Here is a 27,949-nt window from a genome sequence, read left to right on the forward strand (position 1 = left end):
AAGCAAGATCAGTTGTTTTCCTCTTTGCAAATACACGTGAATAGTAATAAAATAATCACAACCTTTTTGCGAACAAAAATAGAAAAATTACCCACTTTTTTTTCTCCAGGTTTAGTGTTTAATATTTTGAATCAATATACTTAAAATTACATCATCAATACATATTTTAAAAGCAAAATTGACAATTTTGGCTAGTAAACAACAGTTTGTTTTAGAAAGTCCAGAGTGTTGTTGTGAACCACGACATGACTGTTTTGACAAAGATCTCTACTTTTACTAATAGGACATAGTCTGTTATTTTGTACCACAGTGTGTACTGCTTTAGGGTTTCATCTCAAAATGCGTTATCTATTGCTTAGCTTTGCAGGGAGTGGTAGAAGGGAATCCTTTAATGACCAGCACCATGTTATTTCCTTCGGGTAATTCCTCTTAATTACCATTCCGTTACAGTCCCAAGAGCACAGGTTATGAACAAAGATTTTGTAATATGGATTATATTTCTGTCTTGGAATACATCATGCTGCAATTCTTTTACCTTAGGCTATAACATTCTATTACTACTTCATCAAAGGTTTAATTAAACCCATTACTTTGCAGAAATTGTCTAAATGCTTCAAAAATTATCATACTTAACCTATTAAAATGTTATTTGTAATATTTTTTCAAAGGTGTGAGCTCTAATATATCAACTGTGTTAACTATTATTGAGACAAAAATTAAGTATGGATCTGAAAGAAATGTTTTTTATAGTAAGTCTTGCTGTTTTATTCCAGTTGGGTGGTGCAGATTAAATCTTTATTCTAAAAAATATCCTTCTTGAGCAATAGGAAATATATTTATATATATGTATATTGCAGAAAACGATTCTGTTAAACTCTGAGGAACTGATTTTAAGACTTTTTTTTTCATGAGGCAAATAGAGCTTTATAGATGCCTAACTACTTCCGACAGTAACACGATTTGGGGGCATTAAGGATAACCCTTGGATATATGCAGTTTTCATTTGAAATATAATTTCTGTAAATATATTAATTGAACTAATTTGATACAGTTCTTCCCAGACGCTAGACAGAAACTTCTGCTTTCAGTGTCACAGAAAATGCAGCTTGCTAGTTGAACTCAACTACCAGTAATTGTTAAAACAGAATTATTTTTTGTGAGGGTCTGATCTGAAAAATATTACGTGGACAGTAGAACTTTGTTAAGAGAAGAAAATTTCTCCTGCCTTGTCCTTAGAGCCCTTGAAGTATTTCACACCTGTCACAGGGATGACATTTCAGCACCATCTTCCTGAGTGCTGCGGCCACTGGTAGGCCACAAATCCGAGCATTTTGCACAGGGGCAGAGAAGATCAGCTGGCCACAGGTGGTTCTCCACCACACCCTGCTTCTAGCAGAAAAGTCACCCGAAAGCGAAAAGGATTGCCTTTCACTGAAGTAGGTCATTATCCAGGAGAGATGCTGGGACTAATGAAGCACAATTTCTGCAAAACCTAGTCTTTGTGTTGATCAGCTTTGGGCCTGGGAAGATACAATCTCTAATGCTTTTGTGACAATTAGGGCAGGAGAAACCTACCTCGTGAGTTGTCAGATATCTCATAAAAGGGTGAGCTCAACTTTGCATTGCTGAAGGCACTTGTGGTGCCATCTCCTCAAAGGACCCGCCTGCTTTTATAAGCTTCCATGAACTTGACACCTGCCAACAGACGCCACGGCCCTGTTTTAGTAACTGGCTTTCTCACCTAGCGGCTCGTGTTGTGCGTGCTCGTTGGCACACGTTCACAGCGCGTACGGTCGGGTACTCGCACCAGCTACGTTCAGGATGGACCTAGATTGAGAAGCACAGGTTCTCCGTCAGTCTTACATGACTGGTCACCGGTGCCTCGTGTGACCTTTGTTAAGCTCAGCTCTCCAGGCCCTGCTCCTCCCTTTCTCCTTCTGAACTTCGGAAAGCATCGCTTCCTAGTTCTGGACAGTGCTGTACAGTAATGGGCTCGTGCCAGTACCCCAGCACTGGTGCCGGAATCCAGTCATGGAAACCATATCTGGCAAAACAAGAAAAGAAGCAGACCCACTTCATTAGATAATACTTGATCCGCAGTTTATGTGGAGCGGATTTTGTGGCACAAATAGTGTGTTATAGCACGTGATTGTGGCACAAATAGTGTGTTACAGCATGTTTAGAAAAAGGGGGGGGGTGTGTCTAAAAATAAATTGTGTTCAGTTTAATATAAATTTCCAAACAGTAAAAAATAACATTAAGAGAATATAAAGATTGCAAAGTCAAGCTCAAAAAACAGTGGTTGCTAGCATAGAGGTTGTATGGTCATAATTAAATGATGCTTCTAAAAGTGAATTACATTCCTGTCCTGCTGGAACGAGAGATTTCTCTTTTCAGAGACGGATTTCTGTTTGTAAATACTTGTTGTACATGGAACAGAAGTGGTTGTCTTTTGATTTCTTAAATACATTAAGCTTGTTAGCATTTGGGCTACATGGAATTTTAACACTTCCAAATGAAACCTGACTGATTACTAGAGAAGGCTGGAAGGAAAGGCATGCCGTTTACTTTTCTTAGTAAAATGTTTTATGTCCAAAAACAAAGTGCCAAACTTGTTCTACACTGTGTAATGTCAAGGCACGTTTTTCAGCTTCTTCAGCTTATGAACCTCTTTATAAGAGGAAAAATAGACAATTCTGCAGTTTATTTTCTAATATAATTTAGTTTCAGTGAGTATATGTATGTGATTTATGCATCAGTTGTTTTATTGAAGGATTTTTATTACAACAGAAGGGTAGCAATATGTTGCTAGTGATCTAGAAGTCAATTTAAATGAAGTCAGTGAATGCCTTAGTATTTAAGAATTGAATCTGGGGTGTAAAGTTTTACTTAAAAACTTAACTTTTACTAAAGTTTTACCCCCAATTGTCTCCGACATTGTGTCTAGTATATGGACAGCCTCAACTCAGTTTAAATTCTTAGAGACAGTGCAACAGGAAAATAAAGAAAACAAGCTCAAAGAAGGATTTTCTATCCATAATGGTTATGCTGTAGGTGCCCCAAATTACAGATTTTTCTGATAGTATGAACTTGTTCTGCTGCTTACTCAGTGGTTTGACAGACCTTCAGGCTGTCAGAGTCCATCCTGCAGCCTTTTTACCGTTTGGGGGCTGAGGGAGTTGTTTTGCCTTCACCTTCTCCATTAATGCTGTCATAGACCTCTGTTATAGCCCCCCCTTAGTTTTCATGATTTTAGGCTGAAGAATTGTAGCTTACCTTAGTTATTCCTATAGCAGAAACCATTCTAACTTCTTGTTTTTCTTTGTTCTTTGAATACCTTTTAAATGATTCTTTCCCTTTTATAAGATGGGTGAGCCAGAAATACCTACTGGTCTTATCAGTGGCATAGTTGTATCTTTTGTTTTTGATTCCTTTGCTAATAACTGTTTGTTCTTTTTTTTGTTTGTTTTTTGACTTGTCAGTATGGAGTATTTTCATAGAACAATAGGAAGGACCTTGCTTCTGAATAGTAAGCTTATAATCTGTGATTTTTATGTGTAAGGGTATACTTGACTTCCTTCATTAATTCTCAATCATTAATATTTAATGTCTTTTTTTCTTCAAGCCATTCAGTAGCATGATTTCTTCTGTAGATCATCCTAACCTGCCCTGTGCTTCATTGTCCAGACTATTTGTTGCCATCTGAAACCTGCACTCTTTTTTTTTTTTTTTTTTTTTTTCTCAGTGTAATTTACAAATATGTTAAATAGCACAAATCCTAGTGGGCTATGTAGTGAGCTTCCTTTCCATGTGCTGGCTATTACCTCCCTTTGATTACAGTCCTTTAAATAGTATTGTGTCCTTTTGTTGCTAGCTTTGCAGTTTTTCTTGTTTGTTAATTTGATTATTGAAGAGTCTTTGATGATGGACGTATTTTAAAATGACTTTTTAAGTCTGAGTGGATATTGAATGGATCTCGTGCATTCCCAATACTTGCTGAGGCCTTCAGAGAATGTCGGTGTATTTGGGAGAGATCATGTCTCTTTGAAAGGCAGTTTTGACTCTTCCAAATGTTGTATATACTGCTGTGCCTTCCAGCACAGTATATTTTATAGCTTCTATGAACTTGTGTGTTATAGAGGTTAATTCTGTTAATACATACACAGATAATGCTATTCGTCCAGCTTTTAATGATGTCATTGAGTTGATTGATTGAAAGACAAATTTGCTACTTTGCATAGCAGCTGTTCCATGATAGATCCAGTTCTGTTCCCTCTAGTTGGAGTATATATTTAGAATTGCATTGATATGACTAGTGTTTCTTCTTTTTAAATTTTAGCTGTCCCTTTTCCACCAACGCATCGCCTGACATCTGAAGAAGTTTTTGACACAGATGGAAAACCCAGGGTTGACATTTTGAAGAACCACTTGATAAAGGAAGGTCGAGTTGATGAAGAAATTGCACTTAGAATCATCAATGAGGGTGCTGCAATATTACGGAGGGAAAAAACTATGATAGAAGTTGAAGCTCCAATCACAGGTAATATTTCTAGACGATTTCACTCATAATTAAATTCAAAAAATGGTCAGATTTTTTCACCAGTAAAGTTTCTCTTAAAAATTGTTAGAATAAGATTTCTCTATAATCTTTTTGAATAATCTTCCACAATTGCATTTGCTTAGCAGTACTCAAATGGTCTGAAAAAATATACTGCACATTATTGTGCAAAATGAAGGCATTAAACCTGTTAGGAAAAAATAGTGTAATCAGTATTATAATGACAAAAGAGAAAGTAGTTACATGCTGGTAAATTATGGATTTCTAATTCCTGTAATGGTGTAAATGGGAATAAGGACATCTCTCTGGAATAGAAAAGTGAGATCGGAATTATTATGAAATCTAAATACTTGAAGAGAAGCTAATTGCTGTTGTTTGAAGCAAATACTGTGACCTGGATTTCTGACTAAAAAACACACCTTGTAGTTCCTCTCTAGGTGAGACTGACGACTGTCTGTAAAAGAGTTCTTCTGAGGGTAGTAGTTCTGGAAAGTGTTGTAAGATTGTTTTGGCATTCTTTAACACAACAGGACTAGACCCATTGTGATAGAAAACTGTCTTTCGAGGTTTCCGGGGGGTATTTTCCTAGTTGGACTAGTTCTGTTTCTGTTTGACCTGGATAATTATAGAATCACAGAAAGATGGTATTACTACTTTTCTACAAGTCTGGATTATTTATAAATAAAATATTTTATATGACATAAATGTCAATTAAAATAATGCATGTAATTTGATTTTTGTGTTCAAGTTGGCCGGTCTTTAGTTTGAATGTTATATCTCTGAAATGGACCTTTGTAAAATAAGTGTATCAAAAGCTTATTTTAGGGTATCAGCTTGTGTTAATTTGTTAGCATCAGGTAAATGAAAACGTTTAAATAATAAGTCATTATTATTGACATCTTAAAGAAAATTAAACTGTTGAAATGGTAGAAATAACTAAATGAATGAACTGAGTCTCTTGATGCTCCAGATCATGCTCAAAAGTACAGTATTTTCCGTATGTGTAGAATTCTTATATTTCAGTTCATTCAGGTAGTTATCCTGAGTTACTGATGTACTGGAAGCTGAAAAAGGGGGAAAGTTCTTGCAGTGTTAGAGTAGAAATCTTAAGAAAAGTCACACACAAGAGGATGTATTGTATTTGGTCTAGTGTTTTATAGGTCACTGTGACAATTGGTTTGCTCCAAGGGAATAACAACCTTTCAGGTGTGCCATATCTGATATTTCTTTTCAAAATTAGAAGTACTTTTTTCCCCAAAAATTTACTAATAAACACTGAGAAGTCAAAAGAGGCTGTTGGTAAGCTGATCAGTGACATTTTGCATCAACAGAAGGCATAGGCACTTGAATGTCTGTTAATTGTTATCAGCAGTACCTTCATGCAGAAACAAGAAAGCAGCTCCTGACTTCCATTGCACTGGAAACTCCTGTGGGAATGAGGAGTTAGGAGCACTTCTCTTCCATGTGATTATTTTTCTGATTGTGAGATGACCTGGCTTTGCTGCATGCTCTTCAAAGTCTTCCCATCTGCTATCTTTGGCACTTCTGCCTTAGGTTGCTGACCACTGATCTTGTCCTGTCTCATATTCTAAAAACACAAGAAAAATCCACTGTTGAAATAGTGAACATGGTTATTTGAAGGAGAAAAGTAACTGAGCAAAGAGAAGATATGATGATATTAAAAGGTATGTTAGTCTGACTCAGAAACAAAGGCATATTCTCCCTGCTTTTTTCAGTCCCACATGGACACAGCAAATTGTTGCAAAGCAGAGTCATAATACCTTTTTCAAATTCATACCAAGGCAAATTCATGAAGATAGATAAGGGGCTGCGGAGGACAGTAAAGAGCTGCTGACTGACAGCTTTCAAGACTTTGATGCTCAGTGCATTAACTGCTTTTGAGGAATATTCCGCAGTCAGCCAGATGCAAATCTGGTTATTATCTGTGTGGTCACAGGTAGTGAGAACAGTAACTGAATGAAAAGCAGACGGTGAAGCTTCAAATCTTTGGTTATTCCTGCTTTATATATCTTTTTTCTCTTTATTAGAAGTACTTTGTAGCTGTTAACTATAACTTAGTAGTTTTTCTGTTAGATTTTTTTTTTTAATTAATTTGAACAAAATTTTTGCTTGCAGTGTGTGGTGATATTCATGGCCAGTTCTTTGATCTAATGAAGCTGTTTGAAGTGGGAGGATCACCTGCTAACACAAGATACCTCTTCCTCGGTGACTATGTAGACAGAGGTTATTTTAGTATAGAGGTAACTGAATATATTAATCTGTTTTGTCCTAAATTTTTCTATAAGCACACCTTCATGGAGATTTTCAAATGAAATTTTAGGTCTGCTTTAACATGCGAATGTATTCTTCTTTGCTGTGCTTTCTCCTAATACCAAGGCCTGCTTACAGGAGGATATTGACCAGCGGTTTGGACTGTCATCAGACTTACTCATTTTTCGTCCTATTTCTTTAGCTATTTTTTTTTGTTTGTTTTGTGTTTTATTGTTGTTGCTGTTGTGTTGTTTTTTTTTTAAGTTGAATTCTATAGCATTATTATACATAATTTTGTTTCTTTAGTAATATGCAGTAAGGTACGTTTGTAAGTTTGGAGAACAGGTGAGTTATGACTGGGAGGTCTTTCTCTTTTATTAAAAATGCTTACCTGTACAACGAAGACTCCTTTCACTTACATAATCCAATGCTATTTAATAATTATTAATATTTTTCTTTACTAAAATTCTGAGGGCCATTACAGATACTCCCTAAGGATGACATGTATCTGCCATTAATTTTTCAGGTATTTTGAATTCAAATAATTTCTTAATCTTCAGCATGTTTATTAAATATGTTATGTTATGGAGATATTCATGTATTCATACCAATTAGTTTCATAGCTATGATTTTTAGACTTTTCTGGAGCTAGCATGGAAATTTCCTCAGCTTGGGATCTTGTCAAAGATACCAGATCTATTAGAGTGGCTTAGCATTTGAAATAGTATTTTGCAAAGCATGGTGTATGAGACTTTATATTAAAATGGTGCTGTTCTAATAATGCGTGTGTGTGTGTATACTATGAAGGACATGCACAGTATGTTTTGGGATTCTTAGGAATAGTAGACAGAAGATAGAACAAGAATGATAGCCTCAGAATGTCATTTGTAAGGAAAAATTACAGCAGACATTCCCTATTTATTCATTTGATCCTCATGGCTTGTTCTTGATGATGACAAATAATGTAATTGTCCTTGAAAAGATATTTGCATAGCAGCAATGAACTATAGCAACAATGCAACAACTTTTCAGTCATTATAGTTAGGAAAAACTTTTGAGCAATGGACGTGTTTGAATATTTCAATAAGAACAGTCTCACTTTTTTTTTTCCTTCACATGTTCATAATTTGATTTTTAATATAGTATTTGGGATGCTAAATACAGTTACGGAATACATAAAGATGTATTTTAAGAATACAAGACAAGATATGAAAGATATAAAAGACAAGCATTTTAAGAACCCCTCCAAGGTTCTTAAAATGCTTGTCTCTCTTCGTTGGGATAATCTGTGTCTCTTTCCCAAAGTGACTATTGGAACATCAGTAAAGTACATGGCAGATTATCTGCATGAAGTTGAAATGCTGTAAGTACATGGAGGTTGGCATGTGCTTTGCGAACCTGTTGAGAAATTAAAAAATAGTATGCTAAAATCTTAAGGTCAGCCTTTTGCCTCCAACTTTTTGCTTAAATAAAATAAGAAAAAACAAATCCTAGTAACTTTTTGCTTGTTCATCTTTAACATTTATGAAATGTGATTTAACCTCCAGGTTAAGTCTGAGACTGTTCACATATGGTCACTTCCGATTCTCTTTTAGTCCTTGGAAATGTAATATACTTTTGGTAAAATATTTTACCTTTCACAGAACAGAGAGGGTGAAATCTTAAAATGTACAAAAACTGAAATTTCATTTTTTCACTAATAAATTCTTTAATCAGTCTGTTCTGAAACGACTTTAATTGCATTGATATTTTAGTAGTAAATAATTCCCAGTTAAACAAATGCCTTAATTTCTAATGGGAAGGATCACTTCATGTTTCCATGGTTCTATAAGACGAATTGCTGGGACCAAGATGAAGGTCTTCACAAGTGTATGCAAGCTTTTTTTTTTTTTCTGCACAGAAAGTAATGGACGATAAAGAACTCTGACATTAGTCTATGTAATGATAAAAAATAAATATGTTGGTACAGGAACAGTTCAAAAATGTTCTTTGTTTATTTAGTAGGTATCATGCTTGAGAATATGGTAAATTTCAGCCATTTAATTAAATGTAGTATTTGTTTATTGAGTGGAAGGAACTGTTTGTACACCCTCGTATTACAAGTCTTTAAGATTGCCAATATTTATAATTTTTTTCATACAAACTGACTCAAAACAGTTCACAATTGTGGAATTTGCCAAATCAGTTCACATATTCATCTGATGATAAGCAGTCATTTTATCACAAACCGATTATGCTTGCTGCTGGGAAATGGTTTTAAAGAGTCTGGGAATTTACAAGACATCAGGATTTTGCAGTTACAAACACATTGGGGGAAAAATGGGTATGATTAGCAAAATAATTAATTTGTATATTTTTACTAAGATGAAAAATCAGTAATAGTTAATCTAAACTTCTCAATAGAAGTTGTTGGTGTATTTCTCTATATGTATGTATTGTTTTTAAAGTGTTCCTTTGTTTTCTTTCTTCCTTCATGTACTCATTGTACTACGCAAAAAGAGTTTGAAGAATGATACCTTCAGGGTTCTTGTATTGGTTAACAATATGGTAGCAATAACTTGTAGGTGACTTCATCGTGATCCAGAACTACTGGGATTTTAATTTTTCTGTGCTCAGTTAAAAATACAAGAATCAAATTTGAAGATAAGAAATACATTTTGGGTGTTTAGGAATGACAGTGAAAACAAACTCTAAACTTCAAAAATTGTGCATGTTTCACAACACTGTTTGCTACTAAAGTTGCAATGATAACAATATATGGAAACTTACTATACACCTTTGAATTTGCTGCTTGATCAGTGAATGAACAAGCAGCTCTCCAAGTTCTGGGAGGTTGGGGAGATCAACTCTAGTTTCCTAGTTAACTAGATTCCTAGTTAAAAACACCCTAGCATGATGTATTGCTGTCTTTAACGGAAATGTTGTTTGTTTGTTTGTTTGTTTGTTTTCTATCTTTAGTAATAAATGTTTGCATTCCTTCTTACGCCAGTCTTTAGAATCATATTTTGAAATCAGATTTTATGCACAAACGCATACATTATCTAGATGAAGGAGTGTTTGGTAGTATAATTCTGTTGAATTTGACTTATTACTGATTGTCCAGTAAATACAAATACTTATTCAGCATTCTGTGCATTGGTTCTTAGGAAAAGTAATAATTTGTGCAACTTGGGTCCAGAACCGGTGTGTTGACTCAGGGATGTAGTGTTGTATTTCAGAATGGCACATTAAGCTGTACTTACGTTTGAAGCTGTTAACATTCTTACTCAAAGTTTCTGAGTAATAATAATTTTTAAAGTGTAATTTACTGTGTATCTTTGTTTTTCAACAGTGTGTGCTGTACTTATGGGTCCTGAAAATTCTCTATCCAAGCACATTATTTCTTTTGAGAGGCAACCATGAATGCAGACACCTAACGGAGTATTTTACCTTTAAACAGGAATGTAAGTACTGTCTAAGAATGTAAGTTTAGCTTACTTCAAAGCTACTGATCTCTGGTCTCTCGTTTTGCTTGAGAGGTGTTTGTTAGTTTAATCAAATTTTTGCAAACAAGTGGAATTACGTGAATTTTTGCAAACCACTGACTTATATAGAATTGCTTGCAGTTAAGTAAGGTATTGGAGTGCAAGTATGAGAAGACTTGTATTTGTAAAAATACATTATGGAGTACATTTTGATGCAACCTGTTTTTAAAATCCTGGAGAGAAGTAGGTTATTTTTTTTATCTTGGCTATAACCAGGAGCACGAAGTAAGTTGCTGTCCAGTATTGTGGAGCTAGCAAGAAAAATAACCCTGCTGCTGAATATTTTTTCCATTTGGGAATTGATTTTAACTGTTCTTCTAAAATAACTCTTCTGTGATGCAAGTTGCATCTTAAAATGCAACTTTAAAATATTTGTTTGTTTTAATATGTTTTAAGTGTTCATTTTGTGAGGTTGGCTCTTTTATTTATCATCTACTAGATTACTTTTTCCATGGAACATAGAGATGAACATGGAATTCTTAACATTCTATATTTTCTTTCATGCAGGTAAAATAAAGTACTCAGAAAGAGTCTATGATGCTTGTATGGAAGCTTTTGATTGTCTTCCCCTTGCTGCTCTTCTAAATCAACAGTTTCTTTGTGTTCATGGTGGACTCTCACCAGAAATTAATACACTAGATGACATTAGGAGAGTGAGTATTTTGAAAATAAGTGGAAATACAGATATTTATGATGATATACAATTCATGTATGTGAAGTTGTCAGTGTATTGTTTTCTGTTCTTGTCTGTTTTGACAGTGTAAATCGGGATCTGAAATTGAGACCAAAAGTTTTTAACTATGATCCTGCTAAGCCTATCTGGCACATATTTCATTACTTGATCTCAATTGGGGCAGCTTAAACTGTTACAAAACACACACAAAAACCCTCAAAAATTCCACAATCTCTTTAGATTTGTAGTGCATGTAAAGAGCTTCATATTCAATCTAAATAGTGTTTTTATTTCTTTCTAGATGAAAACTAGAGTTCTGATGACTTTTAGAACTAAACTCGTAGAAGTCGTAGTCCTGAAATTGTTTGGTATATCAAATATCATATTTCATTTATGTTTCTTTGAAAACAGTTTTGTTTTGCTTTTACTCTTTTGAACAAAAGGATTTTTCTCTTTTTTTGAAAGTGTATGAAATTGCAATATTTACTAGAAAGTCAGATTGCTATTTAAAATGGTAAATTTGGCAGGCAATTAATTAACAAGTCGAATATTTTACATTGTAGTAAATGTGCTGAGTATATCACATAAATAGTAATATTTCACAAATAATAAGAATAAAATCAAGTTTTAAAAAATGAACAATGGAAACACAGAATAGTTTAATAGTAATTTAAAGTGAAGAAAGTTAGTGATGAAATCATCTAATGTATGTACCCATTAAAAGGTACCCATTTCTAATAAATTGGTTTCAGCTTGCATGGAGTGCTAAAGTCAAGTGAAGATTGTATTGGATGAGAATTTTCAAGTTCAATTGCTTTCATTTTTGTATACTCCTTTTCGACTTACTTTAGTTAACACAGCTGGCATCTTGAATAAAGGACACAGATCTTCTTCCAGGAAAGAGTACAGATACTTTTAAATTTTTGGAAAGCTGGCATCCAGCCTGACAGGAGTGATGTTTTATTATATTGGATCTTACTTTCAAAATTTGGATTATTCAACAGGGGATAAAAAAAAGATAACTGTTTGTTTGAGGGCTGGAAATAAAACTGCTTAAGCAGAATCCCCACCTTCCCTAAGTTATTTCTGCTAATGTCTTTGGAGGTCAGGTACTAGAGATGAGGGATGGGAGAAAAGAGTGCTTCATCTTATGTTGGATGAGTGCATGAGTGAGTTTTGTTTTCTTCCACAGTTCCTGGTGGGAAAATATGTCATGACATATTTTCTAGTTCCCTAAATTGTAGGAGGAATTGTTGGATGCCGGATAGGTTCTACTGAAAAACAGAACTTTTGAAGAGACCAAGAAAACAACAACAAAACTCTTTTGTTAGGCTTTTCAGACAGGCAGGTCTTAAAAAACTTAAGATGTGCACCTCTTCTGTAAAGATCCAGCTGCTCTAAAATCTTTATCGGTTGTACTGAGAACCTTTCCCCAAATATGCCATTGCTACTTGGTCAGGAAATGTGATAATATCTGAAATGGCTCTGTAGTCGTTCCTGTATTGCTTCACTAAACAAAGAGAAATAAGAAAATTATACCTTCTTCATTAAAGATTCAAAAGGAAGAAGACAATAGTTTGTTTTATGTGTAATAGTAAAGATTGCTTTAGAACATTTGTGGGTATTCTGGTTTTAGATATATAGAGCAAGACCTCTAGTTAAGGAGTCTTGGTATAACTAATGCTTTCCCATAAGATGACTTTTTCCCTGCATATTGGAATATTTTCTATAATTTAATGAAGGAAATTATGGTTTTAGTATATATGCAATATCTGAAAAATACAGAGAAAAAAGGGGCTATTGTGTTGCATTGTGTTCACAGAAGTTGGTTTTAGCAGCATACAAAAGCAGAACCTTTTGAAGTGTGTGTCCAGTCTACAGTACACGACATTCTATCACTTTCAGTGGTTTGTTCTGTTGTAGATGTGAATTCACAGTTCTTTTACTTCATGAAGTGAATTTTGGTACAAGAAACGGAGGCTATAAATAAAATAAAGGGTTGAAATTCTGAAAGTATTCCATAATGGGAAATCTAATAGCTGCATTTGGCATAGAACTGATTAAGTTTTATGGCCTCCGTAAGATTATTAGTTTTATGTTTATGATGAATTTAAATGAAACTACTATTAAAAATAATCATAAGTCTTTTCATGCGCCACTTACAGAAGGTTTTACGTACAAAATGAGTTACAAAGTTCCTTTTGGCGAGTTGTGGAAGTTAAAATAGCTGCATTATTTTCAGAACAGGGGGAAGTATTTACAGAGTTCTTCTAAAGGGAACTACATAAGTTTGGAATCAAATTTCAGTTTGCTGAATGAGTGTAACAAGCAAACTGTCCAGCAGCTGATAAACTTTTTTTGTAGACTTGAATAGGACATGAAATACGATTTTTGAAACTGAAACAGCAAGCATAACTTTATGCTTAATTTATTTTCTTTGGAATTATTTATCTGTGTCTGATCTTAATTGTTTTGGCAAGGTAGCTGGGAGTCTTGCCTTCTGTTACTCCTCTTTTACTTAAGAGTGTACAAATAACAATGCTGCTATAGCAGTAGAGGGGTTTCTTACCAAGTCAGAATTTTCAAAAGCTGAAAGACAAAACAGAGTCTGAGTGTTAGAGAAACTTGTAATTTTGGATAAGCATTTTTCTGTTTTTCCTATTTTTTGTTCCTTTTGTGAGAGGTGTGAATGTATCCTTTGTATTTTGCTCCATGCATATCCAGATCAAGACCATTCCTGTTAGGATTAGTGACAGCTAAAGTGTAGTTGATAGCAGTTTAAAATACGAACAGTTGGTTCTAAGAAAATTTTGGAATTATAGGTGAGGATGGAAGAAAAAAGTTTATATGCATATGGAACAAGGTATGTGGAGGCCTATTTCAAAATGTCAAAGAAAAGGGAAAAGTACATACCTAATTTAGTTTTGTAGTATATAAATATTGATGGCTCCTTTTATTTTTTTCTGTCTTCATTTACTGTATTTTGTGTTTTCTTAGAAGTTTCTCTACTACTTGTACTCCATTTTCTTTTTTTACTTCTCCCTTTCCTTGGAATTACAGGCTGTCTGGTTGTATCTCATTTTTAAATTCACCAGGTTTTTGTACTGACTTGGACCATTTCAGAGGCTGGAATGTCAACGGATTTCACTTAGAAATCTTACACAGCCAAGCAGAATGATGTGAGAAGAAAATGGTAGAAAAAGAGAGGAAGAATATTTACAAGCTCAGTGGTGTAAACGGCAAGATGTACTGAAGCAATTTGCATTTTCGAGGCAATATTAACATGTACAGAAATCTGTATGCATTGTGCAGAGAGAAGTGAGAAGGCGAAGCGAGTACATTGCGCCATTCTGAGGAGGGCTTAGCTCTTCTCACATTACAGATGAAAAGAAACATGGTCAGAGCTTTCTGGAAAGTAGCACAAATGAAACAAAGTCTGGAAAAACACTTTATAGAGCCACATCCAATAGGATTGTGATTTATTTTTGTTTTAGTCTCAAGTCTTGCAACTAATCAAGTTTCAAAGTGTCAAGTAAACTTAAAAGGCAATTCTGTAGCATTGGCCTGTACTTTTACAGGCTCTAGGTTACATTAGGATGAGTTATAAGCTTGTGTGTTTATGTGTGTGTGTGTATACGTATATATGAAAATCTGCGTTGTGTATTGCTTCTGATGAAAACCACGTTTATAAATGTAAGACAATGTTATTAGAACTGTTCCTAGGGCCTTTTTTTGTTGTTTTTTAAAGAATCATCTGGTAACTCTTGGAAAAAGCAGTAGTCATCGGTTGGCAGCAGTTTCAGGAGCTGCATTAGAACTTGGCATACAATGATATTGTAAATTTATTTAAATTAAATAGGTGATGTGAAATGCTCGTTTTATATCTAGGAAAATACCATACACTTGTGATACAAGTGTGATGTGTGAAATGACTTCTGTAAACAACCAAGACAATTGTATACTATTGTAAGCCTTCTGGTTTATTAGCAGAAGTTCTTAAAAAGGACAGATCTCCTCTGCAAACACATATAGACTTCATCATCTGGCATAAGAATGGAAATCAGCTTTAAGCAGCATAGGAGTCAACTCAAAAAAAATAAAAATCTGTATAGATGCTTTTTTTTTCTGAATGAAGTCTTATGTCAGTATTGACATTCAACAAGGTGATAAAACTACATGAATGAAATTATTGTTTTTGCTGGCGTACTCTTATTTATAGTAGAGGACAGCTGTCATAGTAGATATGACAGTAAAGCCTAACCAGCAAGATTGCTGCAAGTGCTTCTTATTTCCAAGAAACTACAGGTTTGTGAAACGTGAAGTAATCTGATTTTTATCCTCTGAAGTTCATTTACACAAATGTTATGTTTGTGTTGGTAGTGTCTCTTTCAGATGCGTGACCGTCAATGTAGAGATTCTGTTTAGTTGATTTCATTTACACTGCCAAGACTACTGCTGAAACAGAGTTCCATGGATCTTGACTCTAAGACTAATGATTGATACGAAAATGTCTAGATAAGGTTATCGGGTCTCTTAAAGAAGAGAGGCAAAGAGATTTTATTTTATTTTTTCCCTTTGAATGACAAGATGATGGTAATTGTTTTGTTTAGTTCTTGTAGTGGCAGTAAGGCTTGATCAGTAAAGAGCCTTGAAATTTATGGGTGCACTCCTAGGAATCTCTTTATAATCCCTTACTTCTTTTCTGTGGTATTCTGAAATTTTCTTTTCTTTAGTAATGTCTGTCTGCCACTCTTTACTGGCCTTCACATGATTTTTAGGGCTTTTAATATGTGATAGTTATCAGGAAAATTAGGTTAATTAAAACCTGTCTGTATCTTCAAGTATATGAAACTTCTCTGAAGGTCTTCTGCTTCAAAATTAAAGTATTTTTAATTTTCTATTCCTTAATATATCTCCAAGGTTTTGCTATTCCTTAATTTGAGCATTCATGTGGAGGTATGGTGCACTTCAGTATAGTAGCCTTGACTTCATAGTCCTAGTAAATTAATTTAGACTTAATTATTTTACAGTGTGCATTAAAAAATGCTACCCATTTCTGTTTTAACACCAGATACAGCGATTGTTATTCTTGAATAAAATTGTGTCATTCTCAGTTACCTTAATCTTGCTTAGAAATATGTTAAGCTAATTTATATTGAGATTCTGCTTTGCTGTAGTCACAACATACTCAGAAATAGGTAATCATTAACAAGTGTTTTGAATTGACTTGTTCTTCATTAACTTTACTGCTGTCCACACTTAGAGAAACCTTAACCTGATTATTCTGATTTGATGTATGCAATCTGGGTTGAATAGAAGTGACATTTCCTTAAATTTTGAAATGTCTTGGGAAATATGCCAGTTTTTAGATGGTCTAGTGAAGGAGATGCTGATTTGATATGTATGCAAGTATATTTATTTTTTACAAGCTGACCTCCTTACTTCAAGAAACGTCTACATTATTGTTTCAAATGCTAAGTAGCTTGGGAGAGGTGTGTTGCTTGCAGCAGTGAAAACTTTTTATTTATAATGTCTTCCTCTATCCATTTGGCCAAAGTCGTAAGGAAAATCCTTGAAGAAAAACTCGAGGAAATTTGTTAGAAATGTTTTCTAGACTTTCAGCCTTCTACGTTGCAGGAAACATCACTAAGCACAGAATTGAATCTTCCTTATTTAAATGCTTCTGTTAGCTTCTAGACACAAATTTATTGCTGGAGGTTTAGAAACTTGATGGTTTAATCTACAGAAATTCAGGTACTTGCAGAAGTTGATGGACTGATTTCTTCAATCTGGAAGGAGTATTCCATGCCGGGTTTATCATCCAGTGTGCGAAATGTTAAACCACTGGACTTTTAATATTGAATAAATTCCAACAACAACTTCAGTTAATACCTGCCTTGCCATTATCTGGCAGGAATTTGTAAAGATCTGGACCTTTCCACTTATGTTACAGGTGGCAGCCTCGGGAGCTCTGATTTTCCAGGGCATGAGAGAGCTTGGCACTACTGCTGGTTCCATATTTGAATGGATTCCTATGGACCGTTAGACTCAAATTCACCAGGTGCTCACCAAACCTCCCTTCGAACCTGTCATGAAGAGTTAAGTGTTCTCTAGTACCATCAAAGTCATCTTCTTTGGTATGGGAGGTAAAGTGAGATAAATGCACTGTCCATCAAAGAACCGTTCCTACATTTCTTGGATAAAATCATCTTGTGAACAAACTCCAGCTACATAAAGATCAAATAAGCTTTACATTGAAACTGGGAAATCTCATTTCTCGGATGTCAAAGATTGATTGAATGGTACTTAAACAGGGTATTTTCCTTTTATGTTAACAAATGTGCTGTCCTCCTTACCTCTGGCTCTTTTCACTGTGGTTACTAGTGATGTTACAGGCTGCTAGAGCAAGCATTTCCAAGTGGAAATCTTTAAGAAAAAAAAAAAAAAAAAAAAGCAGCTAAAGGAAAGAAAAGCAAACAAACTAAGTCTCTCCCAAAATGCTTATAGCCCATTACAGCAGGGCTATATTTGAGAAATAAAGCCTGTATGAAAGAAGTCTAAGATGGCTATGTTAGTCATCTCTTCATTACATTGTTGAACAATCCCTTATGGAGATGGCTGTTTCAGGGGTTTGGTTTGGGTTTGAGTTTTTTGTATATATTTACTTCATTCTAGTCAGTGCTAATTATTCATGCTTTTCTTTTGCCATTCTTGTTTTCTGTACTGTTTCTCTTTGCTAATTCCTGGTAGTGTCTCCAGATTGGTAGATACGGCATGTGCATGAAAAAGGACCATCTAGTTCCTTGTCTGTAACTTGACTTTATATTACACATATCCATCAGTCTGGAATTTCTCTCTTTTCTCCTTACAACTAATAAATCCTATTGCTCTTAACAGGTTTGGTTCTTTTGGCATGCCTCTGCCTTATTTCATGACGAGGAGAGGAAAAAATATACAGAACCTATTTCTCTTTGATATGGTTGGGTTTTATTCTGTAAATGCTTGGTATTGATGGATATGTAGTCTAACAAATGTGTAAAACTTACAGATTTAATATTTAAAGAATCTTTATGCTCTTGCTTTTTCTCAAACAGTTAGATAGATTCAAAGAGCCTCCAGCATTTGGACCAATGTGTGACTTACTGTGGTCAGATCCTTCAGAAGATTTTGGAAATGAAAGTTCACCAGAGCACTTCAGTCACAATACAGTAAGAGGATGCTCATACTTTTATAGGTGAGAGTATGCAAGGATCTATTTAATATGTTCATGCTAAGTCTTCCTGCGTATTTGATAGAGGGTTTATTTTACTCACGATTGTTTTCATTTCACAGCTATCCAGCAGTTTGTGAATTTTTGCAAAATAATAATTTGTTGTCAATCATTAGAGCACACGAAGCACAAGATGCAGGGTAAGTACATTCCTTCAAGAAATTATTCACAGTGCAAAATATAAAAATAATTGCTTATTGCTGTAAGGTGTAAAATAATCTGTTTGGTTTTACAGTTATAGAATGTACAGGAAAAGTCAAACTACAGGGTTCCCATCATTAATAACAATTTTTTCAGCACCTAATTACCTTGATGTCTACAATAATAAAGGTAAGAACTTGTAATTAATATCTGTATGCAATGCTCAAATTAAAATGTGTTGTTAAAATAAATGTCTTACTACATAAGTCATCTAATGTCAACATTTTTCTGCCAGTTAAGAAATTAAAGGACCAAAAAATCCTGAATTAAAATTGTGTTGTGAAGTAACACACATGACATAAAATACAGTCTCATGTAAGAGTACCTTGGAGCTGACATGTGGGCAGAAGTTTCTGTTGTAAAAATTGTTGCTATTTAATACTTAAAAACGCATCACCTGGTGTTTTCCAGTCAGGCAAGGCTTTGCAGTGCTGTGAGTTTTCACTCCTCTGGTTGTCTTTAGTTTGTGAACTAAAGTAAGGAAGGGAGAAGGCATTGGTAAGTAGCACGTGCATGAGGTAGTTCATGTTGTGTATCATGGCATCTGAGAGTCTTTAATTATGGACAGAAGAAATTACATGTGGATGAAATCCAGGACAGTCAATTGTGCTAGGTACCTTGTTGAGGTAAGAGACAGAAATGGACAAAACCCATGTGCTTATAAGTAGGTAGTCACAGGGAAGAAAATGAGACATGGGAGATACATGTTCTGTGATCTTACAGGACAACAGTGGCTGTGTTTGGGAGATCAGGGAACAGCAAATATTGATCTAAATACTGATCACCTTTGGAAATGTTATTAGGAAGGTGTCAAACAATTTTTGTCCATACTCTGTTAGAGATGCAGTATAAAGTTGCACAGGAGACATGCTTAATAGTGAAGAGAAAGACATAAAAGTCAGAATTACAGAGAGCTTAACTGTGAATGAATATTATTGAATATGATGTACTATACAATACATTGAATTTTTTCCCACCCACCTCCAAAGAACCCTCACTCACCCAACCCATACCATTTATGTAGGGTGATTAACTGCATAGAGGGAAAGATGAGCTGCTGTTACTTGCACTTGGAAGTAAAGGAGCTTCAACTGTTTTTTTGGTTTGTTTGTTTGTTTGTTTTTTAATGTTTTTCCACCATCTTCGTGGATATCACTTTTTAAGAATCTTTTCCCCCTCAGCTATTCCCAGTGTAGTGCAAGCTTAAGTATGGAAAAGTGCAATCAAGGCTTATTTAGCCTTGGAATGCTTTTTTTTTTTTTTTTTTTTTTTTTTGTTTTTTTTTTATCTGCACTTTCTCCCTGATTTTTTTTTTAGATTTCCCTGGCTTTATTCCACTCTGTAAGCTTGCATTCTGAGACTTCATGTTCCAGTGCGGGAAGACACATGCCAAGAGTAAAACCTGAAACTGGACATGCTGCTGTTCTGAGTTAGGATTTTATTTAAAATCCTTTTCAGGACTTCTTGAAATCATTGTTCATTGTAGACTTTTAATGGGATAGTACAGGACTAAACTGATAAGTAACAGTACTTTAAACTGCAGTAATCACAGTAAAATAAAATCCAAAATTCTCCACTAGAAACCTATCATTTAAATACTGTGAAAGAAAGAGAATGGAGTATCTCTGCTTTTATTTTGTCTGTAGTATAAAAGTGTTTTTACATTTGTGATACTTGCAAGTTTTAAACAGTCTTTCCAAAATGTCTGAATTTTATTTTAGCTGCTGTATTAAAATATGAAAACAATGTGATGAATATTCGTCAGTTCAATTGTTCTCCTCATCCTTACTGGCTACCAAATTTTATGGATGTTTTTACATGGTCCTTGCCATTTGTTGGAGAAAAAGGTATGCAAGAGTTACACACCAAATTAATTTCTTTTCTGTATCTCCCAATTTGTTGTTGTGAAGGGTTTATTTGTTTCCTTTTGTTTTTGTTTGGCTTGGGTTTTTTGATTGTTTTAATATTTACCAAGTAAAGATTAATTTCATTATTTTTGTGAAGATGGTTATCTGCATTTGTCTTTATCAGGTAGATTTCCTGGATGCTTGATTAGGAAGAAAATTTGGTAAAGTTGTTAAGCTGACCCTGATGAGGGGTTTTTTTGGGACATAAAGGTAATATGTCTGGGAAAAGGTAGACTGAAGTAAAACATGTCCTTCAGTTTTGGCTGTTTTCTTCAGCTGTTTCGGTCAAGATAACCTGGATCTAATAAAGGAAAAGTGTTAATACAAATTATAATTTCCATTGAGTGTATATATACCTGCATTGTTAGGAAGTACCTTTGAACTTCATTTGAAGTCAATATGAAAGGTGTTCATATTCTACAAAAGGCTAGGTTATATATAATAATTCATCTTGTATAGTTATAGGTGTAAACTATGTTGAGATGTTCCTGTAAAATTTTAATTTTATTAGGTAGCTATAACAGATTGACCTTCATTAAAATAACTCTTTTCAGTTATAATCTTTTCTTATAAAAGATAATTTAGCACAGGTCCACTTTTTTCCCCTCTAGAGTTAATAACTCTAAATCTAGGACACTAGAGCTCCAAGTAGTCCTCAGTTAAAAAGCAATGAGGTTAGAGGCTATTTGGGTCTATTTAAAATGTCTCCATGACAGGAACTGCTCTTTTCATAAAGATCTGGAAAGCTCTCTGTATTTCTTTGCAAAATACTCTAGAGATAATCTGTTTAAGAGTCATACAGACCCAGGATTCTAGACTTGTTCATGTTGTCTTCATGTTGTCTTTAGTGAGCAGATACAAGTAAATAGCTTAGACATTTTTTATAATGGTTAGTCCTTTCAACATTTTTTTTGGTGATTTTTAAACTAAGGGATCTGATGTTTGAAAGGAGATTGTTTCTCTTACCCGATGATGCAGTAAATAACCCTTTGCCATTGAAAGTGTTAATGTTGTTTATTTTACTTTTGTATAATACTGGTAATGAGACACCAAGAACCATTAAGTAAGTTCCTCATTGCCCCACTGTATGGCTAAGACTGCTGGAATAATAGATCTTGTAATTTGTCATGACCTTTGGACATGTGCATACTTCAACTTTCAATGAAAGATATGGTGCCAATATTGTTTGGTCTACATTGAACAGATCAAAATCAGAATTATTTGTTGTACTTCTTCAGTAAAGTAGAGAGTAGCTCACAAGAATGGTGACGAATAGCATAGCAGATAATGCCTGGACTGTATGAATTAGTCACAAATAAATGCAGACAAGAAATTACAAGGTTTTTAAACACCTGATTGAACTTCTGGAGTAAGTTACCAAGCCCTTTAGGAGGAAGGGGAAACTTGACTGTTTTAAGGAAAAGGCTGATGCATGTGTGAAAGATTGAGTGATAGAATAAGGAGATTCCTGGAGGTAGAAAATGTAAGATTTTTGAAACAAGTTTGTGTATCCTTTATGTCAATGTTTAAGGGGAGTTTGAAAAGACATGGAGTTTGCACCATATTTATGCCATAATATTTTTCTGCTTCACTGCTTCTACTAAATGCCTGCAGGTGCCAGAAATTGAATAGTTTTCACCTTTTATACCTAATTTTGAGCTGTCCAAATATTTTCCTATTTAAGTAACTTTTGCATAAAATTTACTTCAAATAAAGACTTACCCTGATGTAAAAATACTAATGCACTAGAAGAGAATTCTTATCTAAGTGAACTCCTTGTGAGATAGGAGAGAAGGCTGTGCAGTGTTCTTTGGTAGGTGGTGTAATTTCTGGCTTTTTTTTTGTGAATTTTTAAAATTCTGTGACAGCGCACATCAAGAAAACCACATATTTTAGAGACTAAATTAGTGAGCAGAGTTTAGGAGGTGAGAAGTTCATTCACTACAGTTGCTGGTGACGAGTTACATCTTACATGCTTGGAAATATTTAAAATTCTTCAAGCAGTTAATTATTTTTTTTCATATACAGTTACAGAAATGTTGGTGAATGTTTTGAGCATTTGTTCTGATGATGAACTGATGACAGAGGGAGAAGATCAATTTGACGGTAGGGATTAACTTTAGTGTGTTTTTTTTATTTTTTTTTTTTTAATGGAAATCATGTGTGAAACAGTGATTGGCATAGTGGTACAATTGATTACCTGAAATTTGAAGAAAATTGCTGTCAAATTTTTCCTTAGGTGATGAGAATTCTGGGGGAGGGAAGGGAAGGGAATTGTTTTTTCATGTTTGTCATCAAGAAGCAGTAATTGTATCCTTTGCAAAAAATCATACGTACTCTGTACTGAAAGCTGAAGCTTTGTGAAGAATTCCCAGAATTTGTTGGCACTTTATTTGAAAACACAACTAAACATTAGTATTTGAAACATATTAAACTTACTTTGCAGAACTACATCGTCTGATGTATACAATTAATAAACATCTAAATTGGACATTAATTATCTAGAATAAATTTATTATAAGCTCTTAATTTTCTTAATGATTGCTCTTCAGTGAAGAGTTGATAGAGGCAAAAAACAGATACAGTATTTCTTGTGGCAAAGTATATATAGACTATAGACTTGAAGTATGAAATGCATTTAAATCTTAGTGTTTGAGCTTCAAGCATGATAGTTAGATCTTTGTGTGCATTGTATAACAAGTATTCATGTAATAAATGGTAACATCTTGTAAACTATGATACAGTGGATTGTTAAGGAGATATTTGCAATGAGATTAAGATGGTGATCAAGAGGCATGTAGCATTGAGACAGCGCATCATACTTTTTTTTTCCTACAGTAGTGCTTAACATCACACCTGAAAGTTTTTCAGACTTGCTTCATTCTGTCCAATAAGAGAATTAATTTGTTGGATGGTTTGATGACAGTGTAGGAAGAAGGAAAGTTTCAGCAGCCTATGAGAACCACTAAAGATCATTTGTAAAAGATATTAGAGATGTGGTCCAATTCTTAATGTTTAGCAGTTACTATGTTAAAATCTAGTAGCAGAATTGTGGTGTTCTAAAGTAGCTGTGTGTTTTATGTAGGAATGCATTGGTTATGAGCCACTTGAACTTTGCTGTCATTTACATAAAAAATTAGAAATTGTTTCAAATGTGATCCTGCAAACAGTGAATTTGTTTTTGATGCAAGTAATCGTACTGAATTGAACATAAAACAATTATACCAAACATTTGCAGTATATAGGGTGTGGTGGTGTTCTGGGATGCTAGGATTTAGGTTGTCCAGTATAAGTACGCTCATCAGTTGATTGCATATGCCCTGTCTTACAGGCAATGCGGTACAATACAGTACAGTAGATGCAGTTTCCTAATTTGAATTATTTTATTTTTCTGTCTCTAACAATTTCTTTGCTTGGTGCGTATGTCTTAATGCCACCTAGGTACTGTCTATGCTTTATCTTTTTATGTGAATGAATTTTTTTTTTTAACTGTTGACTTTTCAAGCTTTCACTTGTTTATCATCAAATTTTAAAACTCACTCTACAATTCCACTTCTTGTTCAAAGAAAACATTTTTAAGTGTTGCAATTTTCCATTTTCTTTTTTTTTTTTTTTTTTCACATTTCTTCTCCATTCCTTCCACTGCCAAGTTAAATATCTTTATTTTATTTGTCTCACTCACCTTTTTCTCCATCGTTCACTTCCTTTTTTTCTGGACTCTCCATCTGAAGAGCGACTCATATATGGCAATAAAAAAGGTACAGACCAGACAGAGTAGGAATGTTTTGAAATATGACTTCATAGAACCTGCTAGTACAAGTATTAATGCAGAGAATATCTTTGTGTTGAAAGACATACAGCACTTTATTTTATTACCCGTTTTAATGGGATGTTTGTAAAGGTTTGTGAATTTTGTTATCAGAAGTCATATTCCAAGACATCTGTCTTTCTGTGCATGAATTTTTTCCTCCTTTCTTCCATTCCTTCCTTTTTTTTTTTTTTTTTTTCTTTGTAGAATTTCATTCTCTTACCTATTTCTAAATCTTTATCTTTGGCCCTGCATGTGTAGGGAGCATTCAGTTGTCTGTCTTGATTTTTAATAATTTAATTGTAAGCATTTTTTAAGATTGTGCATGGAATGTGTTTATAGTGTTCCAAAACCTGGCTTGTCTAGAACTTTAGTTTCCTTCAACTGAGATGTTGAAAAGATACTTTGTATGTGCAATTTTGAAAATGATTTGATGCAAAACTTCAGAAGTTGTCTACTAATTTAAATTCATAGCATATCACCTGCTTTTCTGAAATCCCAGGGTAGATATTTCTGTGCAGGCAAATTCTTCAGACCATTACTTACCTAATAGTCAGTTTGCTCTCTGCATATATTTGCCACTTCAAGAGAGTATTTCTAGTATTTGGGAGTACATTTGGTTATAGGGGTACTTGGAAAGTTTATATTAATTCTTTGGAGCATAATAGTATGAGCATTTCAGAACTTGTTTCTTGTGCAGGCATTAGGAATGGGCAATGGGAGAGTTCTTTGTCAGATCCCCTCTAATTTAGGGTGAGATCAAGACTTTATTCTCCAGGCAGATGCTACTTGACTGTTCTCTGAACTAACCAGGATTCAGTGGCTAGATGTTGTGCAATGCTGCCTCCTGGAGTAATGCATTCTCTGTAATACCATAAACCAGCATTTCTCTTTTTATGGCATAGTGACCTACCAGAGTAGAAATACGGGCCCTAGCAGTGCCTGTAATCTTCTCACCCTGGATGTTACGGCTCTGCAGCAGTGTAGCCTTCAAAAAGTAGGTGTAGGTGGGAAGAAAACTGAGTGACTTCTGTGGAAGGTGTATGGTCCCTTATCTGACACTAACTTTGACAAAAACTCTGAAAAAGCTTTCTCATTCCAGATCATCAAGCTGTTATTTAATAGTGTTCAGAGAGAGAAAGTGAAAACATATAGAATATTAAAAAGTAACTCTTAAGCTGAGTTATTTTTTTTAGTAAACATTGCTTTTTTTTTTTTTTTATTCAGTCTATCCTCATTTTTTTCATTGGCCTCCTTTTTTTTCTTTTTTTTTTTTTTTTTGTTTGATGTCTGCAGTTCATTAAAGTTGTTCTTTGTCTAAAAAAATGTAACTCAGCAGTTTCTGGTTATATTTCATTTAAATGGATTAAGAGATTTGTTCTACCCCAGAATTCTTTCATCATGTTCATACAAAGGTTGTCTCTTCCTGTCTTCCTGCCTTTTTTTTCTTTGTCTCTACTACAAGTTTTCCTTTTCGTGTGGGTTTTTGTAGCTGTTGTTGTTTACCCCAATGTGCTTACCCCAATCTTCTGTATTTCATTTGGTTTGGTGTTCAGGATTTGAAGTCCACTCACTCTTCAACAGAAGGCCTTTTGCGTTCTTGAAGTGGTGGTCTGACAAGGTTGACTGTTGTGCTGTTTTGATATCTCCTCATCTGCCTATACTTTTTTAGGGGACCTGGGCTGTCCGCAAAAGGAAAGGAGGATGACTTTGACTATTATACATTGAACAAAACAAAAACCAGTGTTGAAGAAAGGCACTTCTGTTTTTATAATATCAGTGCAGGCAAAGGTAGCTTTCGTTCCGAACCCAAAGCCTCCTTTCAGAATTTTGTCTTAACTTTTATCTATCACAAATGGTATTTCTCTGCTCTGTGGAATATGCAGTATTTACTCCATATCTTTGGTATTTGTAATTTCTGCAAGTGATGCAAACCTAAGATGATATATAGAACATAGAATTAGTTGGTAAGGGAGGTAACACTGCAATTCTTTGGCATTTTATTTTGATTTTTAGTTCGTGCAGGTGTATGTTTTGGGAAGTTGACTTAGAAACCAGCAAATCAAAAACTGTTTTCTCATGGACAGCTGTGTAAGAATTAGCAACTATTTTTTTTTTTTGTGGCTTTAATATCTGGCTTCTGTATTGAGCTACATAGCTATGTCTTAATAAACACAGATGTCAGTGAATAATTTCATGCATAAAATTAGGCAGATGAATTATGATAGTTACTCTGTTGTAATGACAGTAATTTAGATGCTTGCTAGCTTTAGCAAATCATTGTGAACATCCTAAACTTTTTTTGTGTGTGTTTTGTGGACACGGAGGGTGATGATGGTTTTGGTGGTATTCTGAAGCCAGAATTTTATAATGTGGTGTTTTGTAAGTGTTTGGGTACTGGCCTCCTGTGAATAATACTGAATTTAAACAGTTGTATTGAATTTGATATGCTGTAAAATGGTGGCTTTGTAAATATCGATGAGCTTGAGACTCTCTCTTATTCCATTGAAAGTAGGTACAGCTGCAGCACGGAAAGAAATAATCAGAAACAAAATTCGTGCAATTGGCAAGATGGCAAGAGTCTTCTCTGTTCTCAGGTACTTGGGTGGTTTCTGCTTTCCTAAAACCCCTCTTAATCTGTATATTAGGAAAATATATCTCTGTTCCACGGTAATAGATACCAAATGTTTTTCAAAGAGGTCACTGTGTATAAGAATCTTATTTTGCATATCAATGCACCCCATTGATGTTGGTGTTTTTGGTTTAAAAAAATATTTTTAAGTTATTTTTGAGACATGCCCAGGCATTAACTGTAAGTGTTGGAAAGGCAACATACTGAAATCAAAGGTGTGAAGGAGAAAATCTGGGCTTGCTGGGAAAATTTCTGTCATAACTGAAAGTTCAGGACTTTGTTTGTTTGTGTTGTTTGTTGTTGTTGTTTGGGGTGGGGGAAGGAGGAGGTTAGTTGCTGGTTTGGGGCTCTCTTGTTTGTTTGTTTCCAGCTTTTAAAAGTACCGTTTTCTCCTACTGATCTAGACTTAGAGATTTCATGATCACGTTTACACAAAATAGTAGTAGTATGTTACAGTACGTGTATTGTGTGTGTGTGTGTATAGCTTTCCACAGACTATAATTGTTCAGATAGGGATTATTTTTTTTGAAGTTGGTATCTCCTGAAGTACAGACCCGTTCAGTGAAATTGTGGGTTGTTTAATGGCACTGAGTTATGCACAGTACCTCATGAGGCATTCAAAATTAATGGACCTGCATGTGAATAATTGCTTCTAAGTTATTTCAGAAGTAATCAGTGTTTATAACTCCTAGACAGGAAAGAATAGTATGGCATAGGAATATTTTTTGATGATTAAATTGAATTTGTTGTTGATTAAATTTGAATTCTCATAAACCTTGGCATGGATAAAGGACAGCAAAAACAGGTTCTCCCTTTCCCGGTTCCTTATTTTGCTTTAATACAGGTTTCATGAGCAGATACTTAAGTTTTTTGTACTGTTTTTTCTTACACCAGGGAGGAGAGTGAAAGTGTGCTGACACTCAAGGGTTTGACTCCCACTGGAATGTTACCTAGTGGAGTGTTGGCCGGAGGACGACAGACCCTGCAAAGTGGTAATGATGTTATGCAACTTGCTGTGCCTCAGATGGACTGGGGCACATCTCACTCTTTTGCTAACACTACACATAATGCATGCAGGGAGTTTCTTATGCTTTTCAGTTCTTGT

At 34.6% G+C, this 27,949-nt stretch overlaps 1 protein-coding gene across 8 annotated transcripts in view; it reads left to right on the top strand.

Moving 5' to 3' along the window:
- The window catches only part of PPP3CB (protein phosphatase 3 catalytic subunit beta), a 52,835-nt gene that overhangs the window by 7,933 nt on the left and 16,953 nt on the right, over window positions 1–27,949 (top strand). For 3 of the 8 annotated variants that reach the window (XR_004253496.1, XM_032191691.1, XM_032191696.1), the window contains exons 2-13: window positions 4,340–4,540; window positions 6,695–6,819; window positions 10,161–10,272; window positions 10,861–11,006; window positions 18,121–18,260; window positions 18,359–18,436; window positions 18,532–18,626; window positions 20,219–20,344; window positions 22,433–22,510; window positions 24,136–24,162; window positions 26,725–26,809; window positions 27,739–27,836. Coding sequence is in view for 7 of the 8 variants with exons in the window: in XM_032191691.1 (XP_032047582.1) it covers window positions 4,340–4,540; window positions 6,695–6,819; window positions 10,161–10,272; window positions 10,861–11,006; window positions 18,121–18,260; window positions 18,359–18,436; window positions 18,532–18,626; window positions 20,219–20,344; window positions 22,433–22,510; window positions 24,136–24,162; window positions 26,725–26,809; window positions 27,739–27,836 (1,311 nt within the window). In the remaining variant the exon portion in view is untranslated. The remainder of the gene's footprint in view (window positions 1–4,339; window positions 4,541–6,694; window positions 6,820–10,160; window positions 10,273–10,860; window positions 11,007–18,120; window positions 18,261–18,358; window positions 18,437–18,531; window positions 18,627–20,218; window positions 20,345–22,432; window positions 22,511–24,135; window positions 24,163–26,724; window positions 26,810–27,738; window positions 27,837–27,949) is intronic. The other 5 variants (XM_032191695.1, XM_032191698.1, XM_032191694.1 and 2 more) reach the window with 3 other exon arrangements.

Source organism: Aythya fuligula, chromosome 7 (genome assembly GCF_009819795.1).
Source record: "Aythya fuligula isolate bAytFul2 chromosome 7, bAytFul2.pri, whole genome shotgun sequence".
Taxonomy (NCBI): domain Eukaryota; kingdom Metazoa; phylum Chordata; class Aves; order Anseriformes; family Anatidae; genus Aythya; species Aythya fuligula.